The sequence below is a fragment of the Myxine glutinosa genome, chromosome 1, assembly GCF_964187855.1.
Source record: "Myxine glutinosa chromosome 1, kmMyxGlut1.1, whole genome shotgun sequence".
In the NCBI taxonomy this organism is placed as follows: Eukaryota; Metazoa; Chordata; class Myxini; order Myxiniformes; family Myxinidae; genus Myxine; species Myxine glutinosa.
This window is the reverse complement of record NC_136261.1, coordinates 25,546,523-25,567,268: the sequence shown is the minus strand read 5'-3', so window position 1 is coordinate 25,567,268 and position 20,746 is coordinate 25,546,523. Positions and strand designations below refer to the sequence as shown.

At 31.2% G+C, this 20,746-nt stretch overlaps 1 protein-coding gene across 2 annotated transcripts in view; it reads left to right on the top strand.

Annotated features, from left to right (window-relative positions):
- Positions 1-20,746, top strand: part of LOC137421911 (transmembrane cell adhesion receptor mua-3) — a 169,653-nt gene that overhangs the window by 70,168 nt on the left and 78,739 nt on the right. For both annotated transcript variants that reach the window (XR_013621806.1, XM_078769869.1), the window contains exons 8-16: positions 1,450-1,608; positions 3,555-3,713; positions 4,083-4,241; positions 5,955-6,113; positions 8,059-8,217; positions 9,185-9,343; positions 10,447-10,605; positions 12,551-12,709; positions 13,680-13,838. Coding sequence is in view for 1 of the 2 variants with exons in the window: in XM_078769869.1 (XP_078625995.1) it covers positions 1,450-1,608; positions 3,555-3,713; positions 4,083-4,241; positions 5,955-6,113; positions 8,059-8,217; positions 9,185-9,343; positions 10,447-10,605; positions 12,551-12,709; positions 13,680-13,838 (1,431 nt within the window). In the remaining variant the exon portion in view is untranslated. The remainder of the gene's footprint in view (positions 1-1,449; positions 1,609-3,554; positions 3,714-4,082; positions 4,242-5,954; positions 6,114-8,058; positions 8,218-9,184; positions 9,344-10,446; positions 10,606-12,550; positions 12,710-13,679; positions 13,839-20,746) is intronic.

Genomic DNA, 20,746 nt, shown 5'->3' with positions numbered 1-20,746 from the left:
TTTACCATCATTTGATTTCTTATTAACTATATTTGCCATCATTTGATTTTTATTAACTATATTTACCATCCTTTGATTTTTATTAACTATATTTACCATCCTTTGATTTTTATTGAATATATTTACCATCATTTGATTTTTATTAACTATATTTACCATCATTTGATTTTTATTAACTATATTTACCATCCTTTGATTTTTATTAACTATATTTACGATCATTTGATTTTTATTAACTATATTTACCATCATTTGATTTTTATTAACTATATTTACCATCCTTTGATTTTTATTGAATATATTTACCATCATTTGATTTTTATTAACTATATTTACCATCCTTTGATTTTTATTAACTATATTTACCATCATTTGATTGTTATTAACTATATTTAGCATCCTTTGATTTTTATTGAATATATTTACCATCATTTGATTTTTATTAATTATATTTCCCATCATTTGATTTTTATTAACTATATTTACCATCCTTTGATTTTTATTAACTATATTTACCATCATTTGATTTTTATTAACTATATTTACCATCATTTGATTTTTATTAACTATATTTACCATCCTTTGATTTTTATTGAATATATTTACCATCATTTGATTTTTATTAACTATATTTACCATCATTTGATTTTTATTGACTATATTTACCATCATTTGATTTCTTATTAACTATATTTGCCATCATTTGATTTTTATTAACTATATTTACCATCCTTTGATTTTTATTAACTATATTTACCATCCTTTGATTTTTATTGAATATATTTACCATCATTTGATTTTTATTAACTATATTTACCATCATTTGATTTTTATTAACTATATTTACCATCCTTTGATTTTTATTAACTATATTTACCATCATTTGATTTTTATTAACTATATTTACCATCCTTTGATTTTTATTAACTATATTTACCATCATTTGATTTTTATTAACTATATTTACCATCCTTTGATTTTTATTGAATATATTTACTATCATTTGATTTTTATTAACTATATTTACCATCCTTTGATTTTATTAACTATATTTATCATCATTTGATTTTATTAACTATATTTACCATCATTTGATTTTTATTAACTATATTTACCATCATTTGATTTTTATTAACTATATTTACCATCCTTTGATTTTTATTGAATATATTTACCATCATTTGATTTTTATTAACTATATTTACCATCATTTGATTTTTATTAACTATATTTACCATCATTTGATTTTTATTGACTATATTTACCATCATTTGATTTCTTATTAACTATATTTACCATCATTTGATTTTATTAACTGTATTTATCATCATTTGATTTTATTAACTATATTTACCATCATTTGATTTTATTAACTGTATTTATCATCATTTGATTTTATTAAATATATTTACCATCATTTGATGTTTATGCACTATTTTTTATGAACAGATATTGATGAGTGCCGGGAGGATCCAAGAATGTGCGGTGTCGGAGGAAACTGCTTAAACAACCCCGGATCCTTCAGCTGCACCTGTCAAACTGGATATCGATTACCCATTGAACTTTCTGAATCATTTAACCCCTTATTGAATGGGTCCATCTGCATTGGTGAGCAAGCGACAAGAGTCCACGCCCTTTGTTTGATCATATGTTTGCAATTGTTATATTGTCATGTTCTATCAAGCAGAACACTTAACTTGTGATCTATCTGCAGCTATGTGATTAAATTAATTTGATTTTGTCAATGAAATCGAATCACAGAGCAATATATCTTCCTGAAATATGGAAAACAATCACCTTGTTCAAGAAGGAACCTTCCCAGGATATAAATTCTCAATTGCATCCTCATTGATCTCATTCACATACACGCTGCAGGTGGTGAGCTCTCTTTGGCATACTTTGTCATAAGTTCATTTGTTATTTTTGCGTCCATGAACCGTGCGTGCGTCCAAGTTCCACTTATTGGTTTGACTGTTCGCTTGACTCCACCCAAAGTTTATATACCATGGCCAACTTGTTGGTGCTTGCACTGCTCTGCAAAGTCAAAAACAAAGACGTATTTGGAGTTGTCATATTCACAATCGACATGCCCTCCCCATAAATTTTCCCTTCAGTGTGAAATGAACAAAGTGACAGTTGAAAGGATTTTGAGCTGATAAGCAATATGAGTCTTTTGAAGATAAACCTCATGGATCGAGACAGCGGTCTGTTGTCTATACACCGCCCAAATAACGACATGGCATTCTCTCAAGCAGCGCTTTTACTGCGGAGGTTACGCATGTCCTTGCGATAATTTACCACCACCACCCCGCACATACACACACTTTTTGCTTAAATACAACATAATATGTGTTGTTCTGTTCAATCCACACAGGCACGGATGCGGGATGTTCCTCAAATGCATCAACAAATTTATTGGACATGAAGCAATGCCAACTTTCCCCAAATAAGTTGTTTTCTCTCAAATGCAGACTGCACTGGTGGGCAGTATTTGATAAAGGAGACCGGAATCAGCTGGTGCACCTGCTGGATTTTATTCGTTGGAGTAAGCACGTAATGTGTGGTGCACATGCGCTGAAAATGTATCACTTGTGCATGAGTACTGATACGGATAAAGATTTATACTGCAGTGCTGTGCTGCTTCAAGTTATCTTCCAAAGGAGCCTCTTTGCTCGCCCATAGCGTGATTTTTAGGGAAGAAAAGTTTATTTAGTCATTGTTGCATTGGAGATTAATGTGTGATTAGAGTGGTAAAGGTACTCAAAAAGTGGCTCGCGGTCCACATTCTGACCACAGATATGATTAGTCCGGACTGAGAGCTAATCCTCATCCTCCCCCTTGATTCAAAGTGCTCAAACAAGCACTACAACGAACGAAGTGCCCGGCAACGCTTAACAACATGGCGTCTCCATGTAAATAATGTTGCCGTGGTACTCGAACGAGGTCGTTTTCAGTTTTATTCGATCCACTTGTGACAACTTCCCCAAACGAAATTTTTGTGTTAGTAGCGGCTAGAGAGTACGAGGAAGAGGGAAAGAGAGGTAAAGAAATGGGGAATCAAAGGAGGATTCCCCTGCCAACAGTATCTATGGAACTACCAGCTATGACTGTGCATTCTCGAGAGGACGAGGGGAGTGGTTTTGCACGTTTGTAGATCTTGAAGAATGAGGATGAAAAGTAGAAATAACAATAAAAGTATGAATGCATATTTACATCTATTTTTTGAGCGCAAAAGCAAACTTCAAATCCCATGTTGAAAGACACCTTCGGATATTTAAAATCTCAACTCAGAGGTTGCACGTTTGGATGTAAAGCCATGCCTGAAAAGCACCAATCTGACATTTTATAGGGAGGTGGGGATCAAACCGAGATGAAATATATCAAATATGAGGGTGATACTTGTGCACCATCCCGTGCCACATACATTTGGGAAATTGAAAACTTAACCAGAACAGAGGAAGATAAACAGGAGGCACATATGCTCGCTCCTACCTCACACTTGCTCTGGCACACCAAACTTCAACATCGCTTCCAATGTATCCGCTTCCTATCAGATGTAGACGAGTGCCTGATGGATCCTGGAGTGTGTGGTACTGGAGGAAACTGCTCAAATAACAATGGCTCCTTCAGCTGCACCTGTCAAAATGGATATCGACCAACCACTGGTCAATCCGGATCATTTCATCCCTTATTGAATGCGACCCACTGCCTTGGTGAGTGAGCATTCTACACATATCAAACCACCATGTTTGGTGTTTCAGGGTTTAGGAGTTATTTAATCATCACATAGATTACATCGGCGACCACCAACTTGCGAAGAAGAACGTCAACAAAACAATATGTGTTTGTTCACCCAAATGCAACCTTCAAAAGTAAAAACTGATGAAATGTTGACGTGGTAATCTTAACAAACTACTTCAAGCTTAATATTGGTCACTCAGGTCCAACATTGTGAAAACTAACATTCTGTATCGCATCAGTTTAATCAACTGTGAACAGTAAAATCTTTTTTCAGGCATGACAGGGATTTTCATACTTTACATTGCAACCCATTGTCGTTCATTCCCTTATTCTACGACTAGATGTGGACGAGTGCCAGGAGAATCCGATAATATGTGCTGATGGAGGACAATGCGTCAACAGCCCAGGTTCATTCTCGTGTTCCTGTCTCACTGGTTATCGGTCAAACATCAGGAGTTCTGGACAATTTCACACCACGAAGGACACATTTCCCTGTATTGGTAAGTCCTCCGACAATTTTAACCCAACCCATAATTCAGGCACTTATATTTGTTTGAATTTCAATTTCAAACAATTGGAATAGTTCACATATTCATGTGCGCTGTGGAAAACCCTTTTATGATTTTTAAAAAAATTTTCAACATATCAAACTATGAATCATTTATATTATGAAGTTCCAGGTATACAGCTATTCAACAAAATAAGCTGAATCATTATTTATGATTGTTGTTTTTCACTTTAAGCAAGGAAATGCAGACAAAAGAAGGGGACACTTGGCTCATCAAGCTGCTTTAATTTCCACATTCACGATAATCCAGGGACACAGCAGTATACCTGGATCCATCTTTGTATTAACAACAACAACAACCAAAAAAAAACATTAAAAACATTCAGCAAACTCCAACCTACAGATATCACAACTCCATTCCACCTGCCTAATGTCGAGTTACTTATCATTACCACCAATATCCATGTCACCCTCTCTGCTCATTGCTTCTAAGAACTTATCCAAATCCAGTTTAAACCTATCAACTGTCCGTGTTGGTACCACCTGCCACTATTTTATTTTTATTAACTATATTTACCATCGTTTGCTTTTAATTAACTATATTTACCATCATATGATTTTTAATAATTATATTTACCATCGTTTGATTTTTTAACTATATTTACCATCATATGATTTTTAATAATTCTATTTACCATCGTTTGATTTTTTAAACTATATTTACCATCGTTTGATTTTTAATAATTATATTTACCATCGTTTGATTTTTATTAACTATATTTACCATCGTTTGATTTTTAATAATTATATTTACCATCGTATGATTTTTATTCACTATATTTACCATCATTTGATTTTATTAACTATATTTACCATCATTTGTTTTTTATTAATTATATTTATCATCATTTGATTTTATTAACTCTATTTACCATCATTTGATTTTATTAACTATATTTACCATCATTTGATTTTTATTAGCTATATTTACCATCATTTGATTTTATTAACTCTATTTACCATCATTTGATTTTATTAACTATATTTACCATCATTTGATTTTTATTAGCTATATTTACCATCATTTGATTTTATTAATTCTATTTACCATCATTTGATTTTATTAACTATATTTATCATCATTTGATTTTTATTAATTATATTTATCATCATTTGATTTTTATTAACTGTATTTACCTTAATTTGATTTTATTAACTATATTTATCATCATTAGATTTTTATTAATTATATTTATCATCATTTGATTTTTATTAATTATATTTATCATCATTTGATTTTTATTAACTATATTTACCATCATATGATTTTTATTAACTATATTTACCATCATTTGATTTTATTAACTATAATTATCATCATTTGATTTTATTAACTATATTTACCATCATTTGATTTTTATTAACTATATTTACCATCATTTGATTTTATTAACTATAATTACCATCATTTGATTTTATTCACTATATTTACCATCATTTGATTTTATTAACTGTATTTACCTTAATTTGATTTTATTAACTATATTTACCATCATTTGATTTTTATTAACTGTATTTACCTTAATTTGATTTTATTAACTATATTTACCATCATTTGATATTTAATAACTGTATTTACCTTAATTTGATTTTATTAACTATATTTACCATCATTTGATGTTTATGCACTATTTTTTATGAACAGATATTGATGAGTGCCGGGAGGATCCAAGAATGTGCGGTGTCGGAGGAAACTGCTTAAACAACCCCGGATCCTTCAGCTGCACCTGTCAAACTGGATATCGATTACCCATTGAACTTTCTGAATCATTTAACCCCTTATTGAATGGGTCCATCTGCATTGGTGAGCAAGCGACAAGAGTCCATCACCTTTGTTTGATCATATGTTTGCAATTGTTATATTGTCATGTTCTATCAAGCAGAACACTTAACTTGTGAACTATCTGCAGCTATGTGATTAAATTAATTTGATTTTGTCAATTAAATCGAATCACAGAGCAATATATCTTCCTGAAATATGGAAAACAATCACCTTGTTCAAGAAGGAACCTTCCCAGGATATAAATTCTCAATTGCATCCTCATTTATCTCATTCACATACACGCTGCAGGTAGTGAGCTCTGTTTGGCATACTTTGTCATAAGTTCATTTGTTATTTTTGCGTCCATGAGCCATGCGTGCGGCCAAGTTCCACTTATTGGTTTGACTGTTCGCTTGACTCCACCCAAAATTTATATACCATGGCCAACTTGTTGGTGCTTGCACTGCTCTGCAAAGTCAAAAACAAAGACGTATTTGGAGTTGTCATATTCACAATCGACATGCCCTCCCCATAAATTTTCCCTTCAGTGTGAAATGAACAAAGTGACAGTTGAAAGGATTTTGAGTTGATAAGCAATATGAGTCTTTTGAAGATAAACCTCATGGATCGAGACAGCGGTCTGTTGTCTATACACCGCCCAAATAACGACATGGCATTCTCTCAAGCAGCGCTTTTACTGCGGAGGTTACGCATGTCCTTGCGATAATTTACCACCACCACCCCGCACATACACACACTTTTTGCTTAAATACAACATAATATGTGTTGTTCTGTTCAATCCACACAGGCACGGATGTGGGATGTTCCTCAAATGCATCAACAAATTTATTGGACATGAAGCAATGCCAACTTTCCCCAAATAAGTTGTTTTCTCTCAAATGTAGACTGCACTGGTGGGCAGTATTTGATAAAGGAGACCGGAATCAGCTGGTGCACCTGCTGGATTTTATTCGTTGGAGTAAGCACGTAATGTGTGGTGCACATGCGCTGAAAATGTATCACTTGCGCATGAGTACTGATACGGATAAAGATTTATACTGCAGTGCTGTGCTGCTTCAAGTGATCTTCCAAAGGAGCCTCTTTGCTCGCCCATAGCGTGATTTTTAGGGAAGAAAAGTTTATTTAGTCATTGTTGCATTGGAGATTAATGTGTGATTAGAGTGGTAAAGGTACTCAAAAAGTGGCTCGCGGTCCACATTCTGACCACAGATATGATTAGTCCGGACTGAGAGCTAATCCTCATCCTCCCCCTTGATTCAAAGTGCTCAAACAAGCACTACAACGAAGAAGTGCCCGGCAACGCTTAACAACATGGCGTCTCCATGTAAATAATGTTGCCGTGGTACTCGAACGAGGTCGTTTTCAGTTTTATTCGATCCACTTGTGACAACTTCCCCAAACGAAATTTTTGTGTTAGTAGCGGCTAGAGAGTACGAGGAAGAGGGAAAGAGAGGTAAAGAAATGGGGAATCAAAGGAGGATTCCCCTGCCAACAGTATCTATGGAACTACCAGCTACGACTGTGCATTCTCGAGAGGACGAGGGGAGTGGTTTTGCACGTTTGTAGATCTTGAAGAATGAGGATGAAAAGTAGAAATAACAATAAAAGTATGAATGCATATTTACATCTATTTTTTGAGCGCAAAAGCAAACTTCAAATCCCATGTTGAAAGACACCTTCGGATATTTAAAATCTCAACTCAGAGGTTGCACGTTTGGATGTAAAGCCATGCCTGAAAAGCACCAATCTGACATTTTATAGTGAGGTGGGGATCAAACCGAGATGAAATATATCAAATATGAGGGTGATACTTCTGCACCATCCCATGCCACATACATTTGGGAAATTGAAAACTTAACCAGAACAGAGGAAGATAAACAGGAGGCACATATGCTCGCTCCTACCTCACACTTGCTCTGGCACACCAAACTTCAACATCGCTTCCAATGTATCCGCTTCCTATCAGATGTAGACGAGTGCCTGGTGGATCCTGGAGTGTGTGGTGCTGGCGGAAACTGCTCAAATAACCATGGCTCCTTCAGCTGCACCTGTCAAAATGGATATCGACCAACCACTGGTCAATCCGGATCATTTCATCCCTTATTGAATGCGACCCACTGCCTTGGTGAGTGAGCATTCTACACACTAGGGCATGCCCGTACTATATCTATATCTAAAATTATATCCCCCCCTCTATTTACATGAAATGGTTTGGTTCATGAAATGTTTTGGTCCATTCGCAACGCCAAAGCGAACGGCGAACGCTTTACATGAAATGGTTTGGTTCATGAAATGTGTTGGTCCATTCGCAACGCCAAAGCGAACGGCGAACGGCTTGCGAGTACAGTGACAATCCCCCCCCCCTCTATTTAGATGAAATGGTTTTTATTAGTTTTAAAACATAGTTTAACGCCAACATAGCGGCAACATAGTTTGCAAACGTGAAATAAATGAATACGCTCTCAAATGTGCCATCCGAGGCAGAGTGTGTTCGCCACGTTCGGCACACGCGATAGCTCGCTGCTCTCTGATTGGTTGAATCGTTTTTTGGACATAGCTCGGTAAGTAATTGTCCGATTAATATGAAACCTTGAAAAGGCACATCCTCGGGTCCCCAGCAATATACCTGGCAAGTTTAAAGTATATCGGACCCGTGGTTGTCGAGAAACAGCGGTCACAGACAAACAAACGTACAAACGTACAAACAAACAAACACACAGAGATTACTGGAATTATAGATAGATATCAACCCACCATGTTTTGTGTTTCAGGGTTTTGGAGTTATTTAATCATCACATAGGTTACATCGGCGACCACCAACTTGCGAAGAAGAACGTCAACAAAACAATATGTGTTTGTTCACCCAAATGCAACCTTCAAAAGTAAAAACTGATGAAATGTTGACGTGGTAGTCTTAACAAACTACTTAAAGCCTTATATTGGTCACTCAGGTCCAACATTGTGAAAATTAACATTCTGTATCGCATCCGTTTAATCAACTGTGAACCGTAAAATCTTTCTTCAGGCATAAGAGGCATTTTCATACTTTACATTGCATCCCATTGTTGTTCATTCCCTTATTCTACGACTAGATGTGGACGAGTGCCAGGAGAATCCGAAAATATGTGCTGATGGAGGACAATGCGTCAACAGCCCAGGTTCATTCTCGTGTTCCTGTCTCACTGGTTATCGGTCAAACATCAGGAGTTCTGGACAATTTCCCACCACAAAGGACACATTTCCCTGTATTGGTAAGTCCTCCGACAATTTTAACCCAACCCATAATTCAGGCACTTTTAATTGTTTGAATTTGAATTTCAAACAAATGGAATAGTTCACATATTCATGTGCATGCTGTGGAAAACCCTTTTCTGATTTTTTAAAATTTTCAACATATCAAACGATGAATCATTTATATTATGAAGTTCCAGGTATACAGCTATTCAACAAAATAAGCTGAATCATTATTTATGATTGTTGATTTTCACTTTAAGCAAGAAAATGCAGACAAAAGAAGAGGACACTTGGCTCATCAAGCTACTTTAATTTCCACATTCACGAAATTCCAGGGACACAGCAGTATACCTGGATCCATCTTTGTATTAACAACAAAAAATAATAATAAATAAACATGAAAAACATTCAGCAAACTCCAACCTACAGATATCGCAACTCCATTCCACCTGCCTAATGATACGTCGTTACGTATCATTACCACCAATATCCATGTCACCCTCTCTGCTCATTACTTCTAAGAACTTATCCAAATCCAGTTTAAACCTTTCAACTGTCCGTGTTGGTACCACCTGCCACTATTTTATTTTTATTAACTATATTTACCATCGTTTGATTTTTATTAACTATATTTGCCATCGTTTGCTTTTAATTAAATAGATTTACCATCGTTTGATTTTTATTAAATATATTTACTATCATTTCATTTTATTCATTATATTTACCATCGTTTGCTTTCAATTAACTATATTTACAATCATTTGATTTTTATTAATTATATTGACCATCATTTGATTTTTATCAACTATATTTACCATCATTTGATTTTATTAACTGTATTTATCATCATTTGATTTTTTTTTTCTTCTATATTTACCATTATTTGATTTTATTAACTATATTTACTATCATTTCATTTTTATTAATTATATTTACCATCATTTGATTTTATTAACTGTATTTACCTTCATTTGATTTTTATTAACTGTATTTACCTTAATTTGATTTTATTAACTATATTTACCATCATTTGATATTTAATAACTGTATTTACCTTAATTTGATTTTATTAACTATATTTACCATCATTTGATGTTTATGCACTATTTTTTATGAACAGATATTGATGAGTGCCGGGAGGATCCAAGAATGTGCGGTGTCGGAGGAAACTGCTTAAACAACCCCGGATCCTTCAGCTGCACCTGTCAAACTGGATATCGATTACCCATTGAACTTTCTGAATCATTTAACCCCTTATTGAATGGGTCCATCTGCATTGGTGAGCAAGCGACAAGAGTCCATCACCTTTGTTTGATCATATGTTTGCAATTGTTATATTGTCATGTTCTATCAAGCAGAACACTTAACTTGTGAACTATCTGCAGCTATGTGATTAAATTAATTTGATTTTGTCAATTAAATCGAATCACAGAGCAATATATCTTCCTGAAATATGGAAAACAATCACCTTGTTCAAGAAGGAACCTTCCCAGGATATAAATTCTCAATTGCATCCTCATTTATCTCATTCACATACACGCTGCAGGTAGTGAGCTCTGTTTGGCATACTTTGTCATAAGTTCATTTGTTATTTTTGCGTCCATGAGCCATGCGTGCGGCCAAGTTCCACTTATTGGTTTGACTGTTCGCTTGACTCCACCCAAAATTTATATACCATGGCCAACTTGTTGGTGCTTGCACTGCTCTGCAAAGTCAAAAACAAAGACGTATTTGGAGTTGTCATATTCACAATCGACATGCCCTCCCCATAAATTTTCCCTTCAGTGTGAAATGAACAAAGTGACAGTTGAAAGGATTTTGAGTTGATAAGCAATATGAGTCTTTTGAAGATAAACCTCATGGATCGAGACAGCGGTCTGTTGTCTATACACCGCCCAAATAACGACATGGCATTCTCTCAAGCAGCGCTTTTACTGCGGAGGTTACGCATGTCCTTGCGATAATTTACCACCACCACCCCGCACATACACACACTTTTTGCTTAAATACAACATAATATGTGTTGTTCTGTTCAATCCACACAGGCACGGATGTGGGATGTTCCTCAAATGCATCAACAAATTTATTGGACATGAAGCAATGCCAACTTTCCCCAAATAAGTTGTTTTCTCTCAAATGTAGACTGCACTGGTGGGCAGTATTTGATAAAGGAGACCGGAATCAGCTGGTGCACCTGCTGGATTTTATTCGTTGGAGTAAGCACGTAATGTGTGGTGCACATGCGCTGAAAATGTATCACTTGCGCATGAGTACTGATACGGATAAAGATTTATACTGCAGTGCTGTGCTGCTTCAAGTGATCTTCCAAAGGAGCCTCTTTGCTCGCCCATAGCGTGATTTTTAGGGAAGAAAAGTTTATTTAGTCATTGTTGCATTGGAGATTAATGTGTGATTAGAGTGGTAAAGGTACTCAAAAAGTGGCTCGCGGTCCACATTCTGACCACAGATATGATTAGTCCGGACTGAGAGCTAATCCTCATCCTCCCCCTTGATTCAAAGTGCTCAAACAAGCACTACAACGAAGAAGTGCCCGGCAACGCTTAACAACATGGCGTCTCCATGTAAATAATGTTGCCGTGGTACTCGAACGAGGTCGTTTTCAGTTTTATTCGATCCACTTGTGACAACTTCCCCAAACGAAATTTTTGTGTTAGTAGCGGCTAGAGAGTACGAGGAAGAGGGAAAGAGAGGTAAAGAAATGGGGAATCAAAGGAGGATTCCCCTGCCAACAGTATCTATGGAACTACCAGCTACGACTGTGCATTCTCGAGAGGACGAGGGGAGTGGTTTTGCACGTTTGTAGATCTTGAAGAATGAGGATGAAAAGTAGAAATAACAATAAAAGTATGAATGCATATTTACATCTATTTTTTGAGCGCAAAAGCAAACTTCAAATCCCATGTTGAAAGACACCTTCGGATATTTAAAATCTCAACTCAGAGGTTGCACGTTTGGATGTAAAGCCATGCCTGAAAAGCACCAATCTGACATTTTATAGTGAGGTGGGGATCAAACCGAGATGAAATATATCAAATATGAGGGTGATACTTCTGCACCATCCCATGCCACATACATTTGGGAAATTGAAAACTTAACCAGAACAGAGGAAGATAAACAGGAGGCACATATGCTCGCTCCTACCTCACACTTGCTCTGGCACACCAAACTTCAACATCGCTTCCAATGTATCCGCTTCCTATCAGATGTAGACGAGTGCCTGGTGGATCCTGGAGTGTGTGGTGCTGGCGGAAACTGCTCAAATAACCATGGCTCCTTCAGCTGCACCTGTCAAAATGGATATCGACCAACCACTGGTCAATCCGGATCATTTCATCCCTTATTGAATGCGACCCACTGCCTTGGTGAGTGAGCATTCTACACACTAGGGCATGCCCGTACTATATCTATATCTAAAATTATATCCCCCCCTCTATTTACATGAAATGGTTTGGTTCATGAAATGTTTTGGTCCATTCGCAACGCCAAAGCGAACGGCGAACGCTTTACATGAAATGGTTTGGTTCATGAAATGTGTTGGTCCATTCGCAACGCCAAAGCGAACGGCGAACGGCTTGCGAGTACAGTGACAATCCCCCCCCCCCCCTCTATTTAGATGAAATGGTTTTTATTAGTTTTAAAACATAGTTTAACGCCAACATAGCGGCAACATAGTTTGCAAACGTGAAATAAATGAATACGCTCTCAAATGTGCCATCCGAGGCAGAGTGTGTTCGCCACGTTCGGCACACGCGATAGCTCGCTGCTCTCTGATTGGTTGAATCGTTTTTTGGACATAGCTCGGTAAGTAATTGTCCGATTAATATGAAACCTTGAAAAGGCACATCCTCGGGTCCCCAGCAATATACCTGGCAAGTTTAAAGTATATCGGACCCGTGGTTGTCGAGAAACAGCGGTCACAGACAAACAAACGTACAAACGTACAAACAAACAAACACACAGAGATTACTGGAATTATAGATAGATATCAACCCACCATGTTTTGTGTTTCAGGGTTTTGGAGTTATTTAATCATCACATAGGTTACATCGGCGACCACCAACTTGCGAAGAAGAACGTCAACAAAACAATATGTGTTTGTTCACCCAAATGCAACCTTCAAAAGTAAAAACTGATGAAATGTTGACGTGGTAGTCTTAACAAACTACTTAAAGCCTTATATTGGTCACTCAGGTCCAACATTGTGAAAATTAACATTCTGTATCGCATCCGTTTAATCAACTGTGAACCGTAAAATCTTTCTTCAGGCATGAGAGGCATTTTCATACTTTACATTGCATCCCATTGTTGTTCATTCCCTTATTCTACGACTAGATGTGGACGAGTGCCAGGAGAATCCGAAAATATGTGCTGATGGAGGACAATGCGTCAACAGCCCAGGTTCATTCTCGTGTTCCTGTCTCACTGGTTATCGGTCAAACATCAGGAGTTCTGGACAATTTCCCACCACAAAGGACACATTTCCCTGTATTGGTAAGTCCTCCGACAATTTTAACCCAACCCATAATTCAGGCACTTTTAATTGTTTGAATTTGAATTTCAAACAAATGGAATAGTTCACATATTCATGTGCATGCTGTGGAAAACCCTTTTCTGATTTTTTAAAATTTTCAACATATCAAACGATGAATCATTTATATTATGAAGTTCCAGGTATACAGCTATTCAACAAAATAAGCTGAATCATTATTTATGATTGTTGATTTTCACTTTAAGCAAGAAAATGCAGACAAAAGAAGAGGACACTTGGCTCATCAAGCTACTTTAATTTCCACATTCACGAAAATCCAGGGACACAGCAGTATACCTGGATCCATCTTTGTATTAACAACAAAAAATAATAATAAATAAACATGAAAAACATTCAGCAAACTCCAACCTACAGATATCGCAACTCCATTCCACCTGCCTAATGATACGTCGTTACGTATCATTACCACCAATATCCATGTCACCCTCTCTGCTCATTACTTCTAAGAACTTATCCAAATCCAGTTTAAACCTTTCAACTGTCCGTGTTGGTACCACTTGCCACTATTTTATTTTTATTAACTATATTTACCATCGTTTGATTTTTATTAACTATATTTGCCATCGTTTGCTTTTAATTAAATAGATTTACCATCGTTTGATTTTTATTAAATATATTTACTATCATTTCATTTTATTCATTATATTTACCATCGTTTGCTTTCAATTAACTATATTTACAATCATTTGATTTTTATTAATTATATTGACCATCATTTGATTTTTATCAACTATATTTACCATCATTTGATTTTATTAACTGTATTTATCATCATTTGATTTTTTTTTTCTTCTATATTTACCATTATTTGATTTTATTAACTATATTTACTATCATTTCATTTTTATTAATTATATTTACCATCATTTGATTTTATTAACTGTATTTACCTTCATTTGATTTTTATTAACTATATTTACCATCATTTGATTTTTATTAACTATATTTACCATCATTTGATTTTTATTAACTATATTTACCATCATTTGATTTTTATTAGATATATTTACCATCATTTGATTTTTATTGGCTCTATTTACAATCATTATCTTGCCAAAACGAAGTTTTTGCAAGATGTATTAGTCAGCTTGTATGTTTGTTTGTTTGTGGTTAATCATTTTTTTTTCACGTTTAGATCACTCTGTAGACCACAGTTATTATTGGAAACTCCTGTAACTTCGCATATCAGAGTCCTATAGAGATACCCTTCAGCACACAAAATTTTGAAGGTCAAGGTCAAAGGTCAAGGTCACTTTGTGGTCAATCATGGAGGTCGACGAAACACTAATTTTTTGAGTAACTTTGATCGGATCGTCTCCAAACTTCATGGGAATCTAGTATATGGTCCGGCGCTCAGCTGATTAGTTTTTGGTGGCGATCGGCCTTGACCTTCATGGTTAGCGCTGGAGGTCGAAAATTATTGACCCCAAGGTCAAATTTTGAAATCGTAGGTACCATATCGAGTAATACCTCATATGAATGCCCTTGATGAGTGCTTCCCAGATCTGTAAACAGTTTGACGCTATGACGTCATTTGATGACGTCATGACGAAAAAACGGAATTTTCACATTTTGGCAAGATACGGTTCACCCTGTGGGTGACATATGTTCATTTGATTTTTATTAACTAGATTTGCCATCCTTTGATTGTTATTAACTATATTTACGATTATTTGATTTCTATTAACTCTCTTTACCATCATTTGATGTTTATGAACTACATATGCCATCATTTGATTTTTATTTATTATATTTGCCATCATTTGATTTTTATTAGCTATATTTACAATCATTTGATTTTTATTAACTATATTTACCATCATTTGATTTTATTAACTATATTTACCATCATTTGATTTCATTAACTATATTTACTCTCATTTCATTTTTATTAATTATATTTACCATCATTTGATTTTATTAACTGTATTTACCTTCATTTGATTTTTATTAACTATATTTACCATCATTTGATTTTTATTAACTATATTTACCATCATTTGATTTTTATTAACTATATTTACCATCATTTGATTTTTATTAGATATATTTACCATCATTTGATTTTTATTGGCTCTATTTACAATCATTTGATTTTTATTAACTAGATTTGCCATCCTTTGATTGTTATTAACTATATTGACCATCATTTGATTTTTATTCACTATATTTACCATCATTTGATTTTTATTAACAATATTTACCATCATTTGATTTTTATTTATTATATTTGCCATCATTTGATTTTTATTAGCTATATTTACAATCATTTGATTTTTATTAACTATATTTACCATCATTTGATTTTATTAACTATATTTACCATCATTTGATTTCATTAACTATATTTACTCTCATTTCATTTTTATGAATTATATTTACCATCATTTGATTTTTATTGGCTATATTTACCATCATCTGACTTTTTTTTTAGCTATATTTACCATCATTTGACTTTTATTAACTATATTTACCGTTATTTGATTTTTATTTTTCCTATATTTACCATTATTTGATTGTCTTAACTATATTTACCATCATATGATTTTTCTTAATTATATTTACCATCATTTGATTTTTATTATTTATATTTACCATCATTTGATTTTTATTGGCTATATTTACCATCATTTCATTTTTATTAATTATATTTACCATCATTTCATTTTTATTAATTATATTTACCATCATTTGATTTTTATTAGCTATATTTACCATCATTTCATTTTTATTAATTATATTTACCATCATTTGATTTTATTAACTATAATTACTCTCATTTCATTTTTATGAATTATATTTACCATCATTTGATTTTTATTGGCTATATTTACCATCATCTGACTTTTTTTAGCTATATTTACCATCATTTGACTTTTATTAACTATATTTACCGTTATTTGATTTTTATTTTTTATATATTTACCATCATTTGATTTTATTAACTATATTTACTATCATTTCATTTTTATTAATTATATTTACCATCATTTGATTTTATTAACTGTATTTACCTTCATTCCATTTTTATTAACTATATTTACCATCATTTCATTTTTATTAACTATATTTACCATCATTTGATTTTTATTAGCTATATTTACCATCATTTGATTTTTATTACCTATATTTACCATCATTTGATTTTATTAATTATATTTACCTTCATTTGATTTTTATTAACTATATTTACCATCATTTGATTTTTATTAACTATATTTACCATCATTTGATTCTTATTAACTATATTTACCATCATTTGATTTTTATTAACTATATTTACCATCATTTGATTTTTATTAATTATATTTACCATCATTTGATTTTATTAACTGTATTTACCTTCATTTGATTTTTATTAACTATATTTCCCATCATTTGATTTTTATTAACTATATTTACCATCATTTGATTTTTATTAACTATATTTACCATCATTTGAATTTTATTAGCTATATTTACCATCATTTCATTTTTATTCACTATATTTGTCATCATTTGATTTTTATTAATTATATTTACCATCATTTGATTTTTATTAACTATATTTACCATCATTTGATTTTATGAACTGTATTTATCATCATTTGATTTTATTGACTATATTTACCATTATTTGATTTTTATTTCTTCTATATTTACCATTATTTGATTTTCTTAACTATATTTTGCATTATTTGATTTTATTAACTATATTTACCATCATTTGATTTTATTAACTATATTTACTATCATTTCATTTAATTAATTATATTTACCATCATTTGATTTTATTAACTGTATTTACCTTCATTTGATTTTATTAACTATATTTACCTTCATTTGATTTTATTAACTATATTGACCATCATTTGATTTTATTAGCTATATTTACTATCATTTGATTTTTATTAACTATATTTACCATCAATTGATTTTTATTAATTATATTTACCATCATTTGATTTTTTAAAATTATATTTACCATCATTTGATTTTATTAACTGTATTTACCATTATTTGATGTTCTTAACTATATTTACCATCATTTGATTTTATTAACTATATTTACTATCATTTCATTTTTATTAATTATATTTACCATCATTTGATTTTATTAACTGTATTTACCTTCATTTGATTTTATTAGTTATATTTACCTTCATTTGATTTTATTAACTATATTTACCATCATTTGATTTTATTAATTATATTTACCTTCATTTGATTTTATTAACTATATTTACCTTCATTTGATTTTATTAACTATATTTACCATCATTTGATTTTATTAATTATATTTACCATTATTTGATGTTCTTAACTATATTTACCATCATTTGATTTTATTAACTATATTTACTATCATTTCATTTTTATTAATTATATTTACCATCATTTGATTTTATTAACTGTATTTACCTTCATTTGATTTTATTAGTTATATTTACCTTCATTTGATTTTATTAACTATATTTACCATCATTTGATTTTATTAATTATATTTACCTTCATTTGATTTTATTAACTATATTTACCTTCATTTGATTTTATTAACTATATTTACCATCATTTTATTTTATTAACTATATTTACCATCATTTGATTTTATTAACTATATTTACCATCATTTGATTTTATTAACTATATTTACCATCATTTGATTTTATTAATTATATTTACCATCATTTGATTTTATTAACGATATTTACCATCATTTGATTTTATTAACTATATTCACCATCATTTGATTTTATTAGCTATATTTACCATCATTTGAGTTTATCAACTATATTTACCATCATTTTATTTTATTAACTATATTTACCATCATTTGATTTTATTAACTATATTTACCATCATTTGATTTTATTAGCTATATTTACCACTATTTTATTTTATTAACTATATTTACCCTCATTTGATTTTATTGACTATATTTACCATCATTTGATTTTATTAGCTATATTTACCATCATTTTATTTTATTAACTATATTTACTATCATTTCATTTTTATTAATTATATTTACCATCATTTGATTTTATTAACTGTAATTACCTTCATTTGATTTTATTAACTATATTTACCTTCATTTGATTTTATTAACTATATTTACCATCATTTGATTTTATTAACTATATTTACCATCATTTGATTTTATTAACTATATTTACCATCATTTGATTTTATTAACTATATTTACCATCATTTGATTTCATTAACTGTATTTACCTTCATTTGATTTATTAGCTACATTTACAATCATTTTATTTTATTAACTATATTTACCATCATTTGATTTTATTAACTGTATTTACCTTCATTTGATTTTATTAACTATATTTACCTTCATTTGATTTTATTAACTATATTTACTATCATTTCATTTTTATTAATTATATTTACCATCATTTGATTTTATTAACTGTATTTACCATCATTTGATTTTATTAGCTACATTTACAATCATTTGATTTTATTAACTATATTTACCATCATTTGATTTTATTAACTATATTTACCATCATTTTATTTTATTAACTATATTTACCATCATTTGATTTTATTAACTATATTTACCATCATTTGATTTTATTAACTATATTTACCATCATTTGATTTTATTAATTATATTTACCATCATTTGATTTTATTAACGATATTTACCATCATTTGATTTTATTAACTATATTCACCATCATTTGATTTTATTAGCTATATTTACCATCATTTGAGTTTATCAACTATATTTACCATCATTTTATTTTATTAACTATATTTACCATCATTTGATTTTATTAACTATATTTACCATCATTTGATTTTATTAGCTATATTTACCACTATTTTATTTTATTAACTATATTTACCCTCATTTGATTTTATTGACTATATTTACCATCATTTGATTTTATTAACTGGATTTACCTTCATTTGATTTTATTAACTATATTTACCTTCATTTGATTTTATTAACTATATTTACCATCATTTGATTTTATTAACTATATTTACCATCATTTGATTTTATTAACTATATTTACCATCATTTGATTTCATTAACTGTATTTACCTTCATTTGATTTATTAGCTACATTTACAATCATTTTATTTTATTAACTATATTTACCATCATTTGATTTTATTAACTGTATTTACCTTCATTTGATTTTATTAACTATATTTACCTTCATTTGATTTTATTAACTATATTTACTATCATTTCATTTTTATTAATTATATTTACCATCATTTGATTTTATTAACTGTATTTACCATCATTTGATTTTATTAGCTACATTTACAATCATTTTATTTTATTAACTATATTTACCATCATTTGATTTTATTAACTATATTTACCATCATTTTATTTTATTAACTATATTTACCATCATTTGATTTTATTAACTATATTTACCATCATTTGATTTTATTAACTATATTTACCATCATTTGATTTTATTAATTATATTTACCATCATTTGATTTTATTAACGATATTTACCATCATTTGATTTTATTAACTATATTCACCATCATTTGATTTTATTAGCTATATTTACCATCATTTGAGTTTATCAACTATATTTACCATCATTTTATTTTATTAACTATATTTACCATCATTTGATTTTATTAACTATATTTACCATCATTTGATTTTATTAGCTATATTTACCACTATTTTATTTTATTAACTATATTTACCCTCATTTGATTTTATTGACTATATTTACCATCATTTGATTTTATTAGCTATATTTACCATCATTTTATTTTATTAACTATATTTACTATCATTTCATTTTTATTAATTATATTTACCATCATTTGATTTTATTAACTGTATTTACCTTCATTTGAT